We start from the raw sequence: 10,066 nt of genomic DNA, 5'->3' as shown, positions 1-10,066 counted from the left end.
TTTTCTCTTGAAAAAATATTACCAATATATACCTAAATGTTTTTTTATATTAAAAAAATTGATCCGACTTGTAGTGTAACATATACTAATAATGTAGTATTAATGTAAATGTCATTACTCCATCCAATTTTAATATTTCTTTGAAACTTTGCTAAATAACTCAACTAATTACTAGCTAAGTACTCCATATATATCTTTTTATTTTTATATAATATAATTTCTATTTATTAAAACGAATATTACTCATTTGATTTAAATAATACAGAACAACACTATGATTGATTAATGAGCAAAAAGAGACGAACAAAAAAGGCATAGGACGGGAATCCTAAAAAATCCTTAATTGGTCGATGTTTAGTTACAACTGGAAAGGAAAAGAAAGCCAGCAGAGAAGTTAATAGAGTCGAGTGAGCGTTGAGTGACGTGAGGGCCTCATTTAATCCTCTCATCTGCCTCCTACATTTCCCACGGTCATGTGCCTTTATATCTCCCATCCTCCCCTCCTTCTCCCCTCTCCTGATACCATCAACTCTCTTCCTCTCAAGCAACAATAACTCACTCTCTTCTCATCTCTCACTCTCTTCAATATTTCTTTTTTGTTTGCAAAATAATGCCTCCAATCTTGCCGGATTTTTCTAACCCCGTTAAGCTCAAGCATGTTAAACTTGGCTACCAATATCTTGTAAATCACATTCTGTACCTTTTATGGATACCTGTTATGGTTGGTATTCTTATTGAGGTTCTGCGTTTAGGCCCTGATGAAGTCTTGAGCCTATGGAGATCACTTCATTTCGATCTTGTCCAAATTCTTTGCTCATCTTTTCTCATCGTCTTAATTGCTATTGTTTATTTCATGTCCAAACCAAGAACTATTTACCTAGTGGACTATGCTTGCTACAAGCCTCCGGTCTCTTGCCGGGTTCCATTTTCTACCTTCATGGAGCATTCCAGACTGATCTTGAAAGATAATCCCAAGAGTGTTGAGTTTCAGATGAGGATTCTTGAGAGGTCTGGACTCGGTGAAGAGACTTGTTTGCCTCCATCAATTCATTATATACCTCCGAAACCAACTATGGAGGCTGCAAGAGGAGAAGCTGAGCTTGTTATTTTCTCCGCCATGGATTCTCTCTTCAAGAAAACAGAGATTAAACCAAAAGATATCGATATTCTTATCGTCAACTGCAGTCTCTTTTCACCAACACCATCTTTGTCTGCCATGATTATTAACAAGTATAAGCTCAGAAGCAACATAAAGAGCTTCAATCTTTCTGGCATGGGGTGCAGTGCAGGGCTAATCTCTATCGACTTAGCTCGTGATCTTCTCCAAGTGCATCCAAATGCAAATGCAGTTGTGGTCAGCACAGAGATCATCACGCCAAACTACTACCAAGGAAATGAGCGAGCTATGCTGCTTCCAAACTGCCTGTTCCGTATGGGAGGTTCTGCAATTCTCTTATCAAACCGCAGGTCTCATCGCTGGAGTGCCAAGTACCGCCTAGTCCACGTGGTACGAACCCACAAAGGCGTAGACGATAAAGCTTACCGCTGTGTGTTTGAAGAAGAAGATAAAGAAGGAAAAGTTGGAATTAATCTATCAAAAGATTTGATGACTATAGCTGGTGAGGCTTTGAAATCGAACATCACAACAATTGGGCCTTTAGTCCTTCCTGCTTCTGAACAGCTCCTGTTTTTGTTAACTCTTGTGGGACGCAAAGTCTTTAACCCCAAATGGAAGCCATATATTCCTGATTTCAAGCAGGCTTTTGAACATTTCTGTATCCATGCCGGTGGCCGTGCCGTCATAGATGAACTGCAAAAGAACTTGCAGCTATCTGCAGAGCATGTAGAGGCTTCAAGGATGACACTGCACCGTTTCGGCAATACCTCATCGTCTTCGCTCTGGTATGAGTTAGGTTACATTGAGGAAAAAGGCAGGATGAGGAAAGGAAATAGAGTTTGGCAGATAGCTTTTGGCAGTGGATTTAAGTGTAACAGCGCAGTTTGGAAGTGTAACAGAACAATTAAGACGCCTGTAGATGGTCCATGGGTTGACTGTATTGATAGGTATCCAGTTCACATTCCTGAAGTGGTCAAGCTCTAGGCGTCAAGATTGGTGGGTTACTTCTTGTTGTTTGCTAAACATCTTCAAAATCTGGGGATTTGCATTCACTTCTCTGATGACCTGTTGTGTTCACTGTTGCAATGGGGAACTATGTGTTAATCGTGGAGGGGATTTTGATTAGATTGGCTGCACTTTAGCAGCTAGGAGATGGTGTCAGTGAAAATAAAGCCTATGTTAATAGCTGGATTGCATGCGCAAGTTAACCCCAAGCTTTAATATCCAAGGCACGTAAGAATACCACATATAAACACTTGTTGTATACAGTATATATACTCAACCCGTTTACGTCTCAATAATAATAATAATAATTTGATATCATGTCAAGCATAACAGGTCTGGAATTTGAATTTGAATGAAGGTATGAGTATTGCTGTTCTTACAAATTTCTTGCGTACCATGCTGTCTACCTGGTGATGCTTTAATTTGGTATGCCCATGAATCTACATTTCTGAAGTGAAATCTAAAAAATTGTACTTGATAAATATAAACTTTTTAATTATAATCCAAAACAGTTGTTCGACAAGACTTACGCGGGTGTCACAATTCATGCGGTTTTCTTTCTTTTTTCTGGTTTTTATTTCCATTTTCAATCAGAACTTCAATAGTTTGTTCTTGGAGTTTCCGCTTTAATTCTTGTAACTAGATATCCGGCCATCCATTAGGGCTTGTTTGTTTTTAAAAAAGTGATTTTTAAAAAATTATTTTTTATTTTTTTATATTTATTTGTTATTAAAAAAGATGGTTAATAGAAAATATTTTTCGATCAATAATATTTTCCAGAAAATATTTTCTTTTTATTTTAGATGGAAAATATTTTCTGAAAGTTGTGAAAAATTTAAAAATATCATATTATTTGGTATTTGCTGATTATATCAAATTTGGTCCTTAAACTTTTGATTGCTATATATATATATATATATATATATATATATATATATATATATATTGAATATTTATTTTTCAATTTCATCTTTTAGAATTTAATTTTTATATTAATTTTGGTCCTCATTTTTATAATTGTTATTTGCTTTTCCCTTATTATTTTTTAATTGAAATTTTTTATCTATCAAATTTGATCTTCATTCGTTTGATTATTACTTATTTTATTTTAAATAATTTATGAAATGTTAATTATTATTAATTTAATTTATTCATCTTTTAATTTTTTTTATTTTTTAGATTTGATCTCTATTATTTTGTTTATTATTTATTTTATTTGAAATAATTTATAAAATTATAATTTTTTTTTCAATTTCATTCTCATTTAATTTTTTAATTTGTAAGATTTGTTTCTTATTATTTTAATAAACTTGAAAAAAATAAAACATTAATAAGTTATTTTCCAGTATATTTTCTATAACATAACTAAACACTGAAAATATTTTTCAACTTACTTTTCATTACACTATCAAATATTAAAAAATAATTTATTTTTTCAAAATTTATTTTTTTTAAAAAAATTATTTTTTAAAAAACAAACAATCTTAGGTGACGGACTTTTCACTTGTCGGTAACGTGTTAAATATAGGTAGTAAGAACCAAGTAGATTGTACGTAGTGCCTTTGGACTATAGACCTCGCTGCTGTTAGTCAACGTCTAAGGTTATATCATTCATTAAAATAACCTAAACTCGTGGGAAAAGTTTTGTAGCAATGCCATGTAGTACTATAGATTTTAATGGTAAAATTATTATTTTTCTCTTAACTGAAAAATCAAATGAATTGCCTTAAAAGATAAAGTCGTCTTTTCAAGTGGTTAATTTGTTATTTTTTATTTGTTTTAACAAAACAGTCTTTTTTTATTTTGTTAATAACAGTAAAATTACTATATTAATCTAAAATAGTTAAAAATCAAAACCTTTGATCAAGGGGATTATAGAAATTTTATTTTCAAATAAATAGTGTAATGATTCCATTAACTTTAACATCCAAATTTTTTTGTCTTGCTTCGTAGTCTTGATAGTAATTTTATAATGATTTTTTTTTGTTATTATTATTTAGCCTTGAAGGCATTTTAGTTTTTGTACAAATAAAATAAAAGAGAAAAGAAAACGTTGATGGTCCGTGCCAAGCACGCGTCAACCATTTCGTTACCTTTGAGCGATGCATGCAACTACCTACAATGGTATTATTTATGTTTTTGTCGAACATTTAATTCGTCTCGGTATTTTTTTCTTCCATGATGGCACATGTATGTTGGATCAACGGAAGTTTGCTTTTCTTTTTTTTTTTTCATTATTTTCTCTCCTTCACCTCAATTTACAAGTTGTCCCTTGAAAAAATCACATTAGCCCTTTAATTTCTTTTCCTTTGAGATGTAATCCCTTTTCTCTTGATTGCAATTTTTAAATTTGAAAGCATTATTTCAATTTGAAAATCATTTTCAATTTCATTGTTCTTTAGTTTTTTCATCTTTCAAATTTGATCATCGTTTTTTTATTTCTATTTTTTCATTTTAGATAATTTTAAAAATTATTTTTTTGCGATTCATCCTCTTTTAATTTTTTTTTCCATCAAATTTGATCCTCATTCTTTTAATTGTTAATTCTATGTTTTGACAAGTTTTTAGATTGATTTTTTTAAAAAAATTTATCTTTCAGCTGGGAATTAACCTTCTTTATTAAACCCGGGTATGAGATTTCATAGGTTGCAATATTTTTTTTAAAAAAATTTATTTTTAAAAATTAAATTGGTTGGGAAGTGTCATTTTCAATTAATTCCGAGTATGAGTTCACAGGTTGAGATTTTGAAATATTAACTTAAATTTTGAAAATTCACCCCGGTTTTCTTTGTTTTCATGTTGTTAAATCAGTGCTGCCTTGTTTACACTATTAAATTAACCAAACTTATCTTTTGTTTCTTTCATGTTATTTTGAAATATTATCCTAGTGTTGCCTTAATATTTTTCTTCTCCTGTCCAAAAAAATTTGCCCCAGCTCGTGTTGTTTTCTCTGTCGCCGATGTAGGTTTACTAAAGTCATCAATTTTTTTTTTTTAAATTTTATGGTTTTATTCATGTTTTCCTTTTAACATTTGATTTATTATTGTTGGGTTTCTAATATGTTTCAGTATGAGTTTTATGGTTTTATTATTATTTTATATTTTATATTATGAGTTTAGCAGGTTAATAATGGTTACCCTGAGTTAATTCAATGTGTTAACATCAAATTTTTTTTTTCAACATGTAACCAATTAATATTTCAAAAGTATTTTGAGCAGCATACAGCATAATTTTTATTTTCTAACATTTTTACAATTTTTTTAATGTCAAAAGAAAAGGCGAGCAGCGCAGCGCCGGTAAAAAAAACTATTGTTTACTAGACTTGGACATCTAACCGAGAAGTTAGATTTGCCCACACGTAGTTTCTTTGTTTCATTCTCTCCGAGAAGTTGACAATATAAATACAAAATGAAAAATGATTTATTTTTTTAAAAATAATATATATTTTTATACAATATACACCAATTATTTATGATACGAATTACCACTAGCTATCGCTATTATTAGCATTGATGATAATATTTTTTAAAAAATATATCATAATTACTATTATTTGACAAGTCAATAAATAAAAATCTATATTATTTGACAAGTCAGTATAAATAAAAATCTTTATGATTTGACAAGTCAATATATAGGATGGAAGAAAATATATGTTTTAAATCAAATGATTATTAAAAAAAATTTAAACTATTTTAATACATATGAAAAATATATATTTGTTTGAGTTGAATAAGAATCTCTTTTGTTCGAATTATATATATATCGTGGCCAACAGTCCTGACTCTTCTCAGAGACAGGAGCGAACGTGCCCCCATGATCTCGAGGCACGAACGCACGAACAGAGGCCATTAGATGGCTTTATAAAAGCCAGAGAAGGCCACGAACCAGTGGGGAGAGAACCAGAGAAACACTAAGAGGGAAAGAATAGACAGAGACTACCAGAGAAAGACGAACAAAAAAAGCAGAGAACAACACAAAGAAAAACAGAGAGCACGAACGGAAATAAAGAAAGAAAGGACTGACTAAAAAAAGAGAAAGGAGGAGAGAGCAAAAAGCCAGCGCTCCCAGCTTTGCCTTCGTCCCCAGAACGCAAGCAAAGTGAATAAGGGAAAACAGAGAAACTGCAAGTATTGATCAGCCTGGGCATTCGTCTCCAGCTTCACCACTCCGAACCATCAGAAACAGAAAGAATAAAGCTAGAGGAACAAAGGGAAGGTTGAAACGGGTGCCCGGCTAGTGTCACCCGATCACACAGAAAGAGCTTCACTATCGTCTTCATCGCCTCCAGTAGACCAGGTAAGCAACTTTTTCTCCTCCCGCTTTGCTTCATTTAAATTTTAATTCACTTGTTCACTGTAGCAACATGCCTGCTTTGCCCAACCGGGTCACTAACTTGGACCAATAATCGGGCCAGATTGACCAAGTCTAGCTTAACCCTAAAAAAATAAAAACAATATATGCATGCATATCAAATAAAATTTATTTTATTGGTTTATTCTCTGATAGTAGAGTCAAAAATAAAAATACTGATTTAAATTTATTTTATCTTATTTTTAACTACATAATATTTACCAACGCCAAAATTAAAAGTATCCGTAGTTGAATATTCACTAACATCAGAGTTAGAAATATTACAAGTAAATTATCATAACATATGTCAACCATATTTTAGCAGCCTGCTATACACAAGATGTTTAAGAAATACTAATATCTTTTCTTTTACATAACCAGTCTCATATTATATAATTTTTAATGACCAATTAAGATTTTCAGTGATTATAATACTAGGTAGCGACTTTTTAATCATTCTTCATCAAAAAATAAAATACCAAAAATCTATTCTTTCATTTAAATGAATATTTTTATGGCCATCACGATATTAGGTGGGCCAATATTAAAAGCTAATCGAGCTAAAAAAAACTTATGAACAACTTGCAGCTATAAACCAAATGTATAACAGATCTGTAATGCTTGTCTTGCAAGAATTTTTCCAACAACCAAATACTGCTTTTTGTGCCTTGTACCCAAAACTTCACTTGCCAGAGTATATCAAACCGGAACCATATATATGCATAATTGCATATCATCATCAATTTTTATTATTTCACAGAATAAGAAAAGAAAAAAAAAACCAACACCTGCTGTTGAGGTCAGTCATATAAGCAACGTATGGACCTTAGAAAGCTATTGTTAATTAATTACCCATTCCTTGTGTATGCCCATACAAGAGTTCTCCTATTGCTGCTAATAAAACTTATCAAAGCATGGCATATAGACTGTTTTTTTTTACCTAATGACTAGAGAACCCATCACATGACATGCATTTAAATAAAGAAGACAGAAACATACCTAAACTTACGCATCTAGGGCATTTAAAGATGGACATACTATAATGGAAAGAAGTTTGTGTGGGTTTTTACCTTTCCATGACAATGATGGTTCTAATTTTCTTGCTCCAGAAAAAAATGAATTGATCTCTCTTTTCTTGCTAAAGCTGGTGGCCTCCTTTCTATTCTTTCTTATTTCTGCTCACTGCATTCTTATCTTTGCTGCTATTAGTATGAAAGCTGCAATTGTTAATGGTCGACACAGACGCAGATGGTAGTTGTCAGTTATGAGGATGGTGATGGTTGGGCTTGTGTGGCTACTGTGGAAGAAGGAGAAGCATAGACCTGGTGGTGAGCTGGAGGAGTTCACGGTGCTGTGTTGCCAAGAAGAACAGCTGCAATGAAGATAGTGTGGTTCGGTCTGGTACACTATGAAAGAGGGGCTGTTGAATTCACCGTGAGGAGGAAAATGGAGGAAGAGCTGAGTAATGGTCCTTTTTTTTTTGGATGGAGGCTGTATGATGGCGAACTGTCAAACTTTAGGGAGGGTCATGTTTTTTTTGCTTTTTTCCGAGAGAGAATGTTTGTTTCGGTGATTTTTTTTTTTGGTTTTTTAACTAATTCCTCTACTTTTATGTATCACATAAATAATTTTTTTAACTTAGAGGTAAAAAAAAACTAAAATATCAGTAATTGAATTCCAAAAATAAATCTCAACCATTTATTAGATAATTTAGAGACAAAACATAAAAAAAATAGATCCTTGGACTTGGATTAAGAAAATGATTATAGACCATAGTTTTTAGACCAGTCACGGTCCAAGGCCCGGGTTTCGGGTTTTGACCGGGTTATCAGGTTTTGATCTGGTCACCTGGTTTTGACCGGGTTATCGGGTCGCCCGGGTCAATTTATTATTTTTTAAAATCAAAATGATGTCGTTTTAGTAAAAAAATAAAAGTCAAAGGGCTACAACCGAGTTTTTAACCGGATCACACCTGATTTTTCCTTCCCCTGTTTTTTCTTCAACTCGACCTGATTCCAGCCTCGGATCGGCCGGGTTTTAAAACTATGTTATGACTATTTGATTAAAAAATAGGTTACTAGGGTAGAGTATTTTCAATTTTCAAATTGATCATCTCCCTTTTACCATTACAATTAGATCAATAAAAATATATTTTTTTTCTTTTTCTTTTTCTTTTAAAAATATCTTTGGAAAAGATGCTAAAAACAACGCAAATATATTAAAAATATATATTTTTGAGTTTTTGTTGTTTTATGCCTCATCTTTACAATTCTTACAAAGAAAAACCTCATCAATGTTTTGTATAGTGAGTTTGTAAAGAAAAAGTGTCTGCCCGATTTGCTGGATGATCCGTCCATACAAAGACTTTGTTTTTTTTTTAAGAAAATGGTTTTATTATTATGGATGGTCTGTTCATTTTTAAAATAAAATGGTCTATTTTTATGGGTGACATGTTCATTTCAAAAACTGGTCTGTTTTCACGGGCAATTTACCCCTTTTGACACTCAAAGATTTATCTATTTTCACGACCGATCTATTTTTTTAATTTCAAAAAGAACTTTAATAAGTGTTCATGCTTCTTTAAATTTGGTTTATTTTCAAGGGCAACTTACCATTTTGAAATTCCAAAAAGAATTTCAACAAACATTCATGCTTTTCTACAATTGGTCTATTTTCACAGTCGGCTTTTCATTTTAAGATTTAAATATTGCTTTATTTTTATAGGTGACCTGTTCCTTTTTAAATTTCAAAAAGAAATTCAACAAACGTCTATACTTTCATGAAATTGATCTATTTTCATGGATAATCTTTCTATTTGAAAATTCAAATTCTAATCAATTTTTATAAGTGACTTACTATTTTTAAATTTGAAAAAAATTTCAGCAAGCATGCATTCTAAAATATTCTTCTTTTGATGATATTGTTCCTTTTATCTTCCTTTATGTATCTAATTAGCTAGTAGGTGTCTGCTGCGATACTTTCGGCTAATATAAAAATACTAAAATAGTCAAGGTGAACTGTTAATCCATGGATTAACCAAAAACAATTTACCACAATAGTTTTGGTGAACATGTCACACTTTTTTTTGTCAATGTACTTAGCCCCCCACCCCCAGAGTTTTTTTTTTTTTTTTCCTTGCATTTTTATGTATCAAACATTGCACCGCTAAACCAACAAGGACATAAACGGAATATCACACGATCTACCTTAATTCTTGTTGAAACCTAAAACTGACAGGCTCGCCAGACAAAATCGGGGGAGTTAACCTCTCTCATCAGCATTAATGACTCGTCACAAACAATGAATTAGATGAAGAGAAGCACTTTGAGCGAATAGTGTACGAGAATATAATAATATTATTTTTTAAAATGTTTTTTTAAATATATTAAATTTTTTTAAAAAAAAATTAATACAACACATGAAAATAATTTTAAAATATAAAACAATAATATTAAAAAAAAATTTTAAAAAATAAAATTCAATGAAATGTAAGAAGGTAAAGACGGAATACATCCAGATTACTAGGCAAAAAGTCAATGAACGCATAAGAAAAGAAAAGGAGGAATAGGCGAGCCACGTGAAAAATAGGAT

At 31.6% G+C, this 10,066-nt stretch overlaps 1 protein-coding gene and 2 long non-coding RNA genes across 3 annotated transcripts; 2 read left to right on the top strand and 1 right to left on the bottom strand.

Annotated features, from left to right (window-relative positions):
• The first annotated feature begins 512 nt into the window (after positions 1-512).
• LOC133705013 (3-ketoacyl-CoA synthase 6-like) lies at positions 513-2,440 on the top strand. Its single transcript, XM_062130107.1, has one exon. The coding sequence runs from the start codon at positions 611-613 to the stop codon at positions 2,099-2,101; it is 1,491 nt and encodes a 496-aa protein (XP_061986091.1). The 5' UTR covers positions 513-610; the 3' UTR covers positions 2,102-2,440.
• Positions 2,441-5,840: 3,400 nt separating this feature from the next.
• On the bottom strand, positions 5,841-7,685 carry LOC133705081 (uncharacterized). Its single transcript, XR_009844192.1, has 2 exons — positions 7,546-7,685; positions 5,841-6,561 (listed from the first exon to the last, which is right to left on the bottom strand). It is a non-coding gene; the product is annotated as an uncharacterized LOC133705081 (long non-coding RNA).
• Positions 5,893-8,145, top strand: LOC133705080 (uncharacterized). The gene is made up of 2 exons (XR_009844191.1): positions 5,893-6,421; positions 7,685-8,145. It is a non-coding gene; the product is annotated as an uncharacterized LOC133705080 (long non-coding RNA).
• The last annotated feature ends 1,921 nt before the right edge of the window (positions 8,146-10,066 follow it).

This window comes from Populus nigra, chromosome 10 (assembly GCF_951802175.1).
Source record: "Populus nigra chromosome 10, ddPopNigr1.1, whole genome shotgun sequence".
Classification (NCBI taxonomy): Eukaryota; Viridiplantae; Streptophyta; class Magnoliopsida; order Malpighiales; family Salicaceae; genus Populus; species Populus nigra.
Note: the sequence above shows the minus strand (reverse complement) of the source record. Positions and strands in the feature narration are given on the sequence as shown.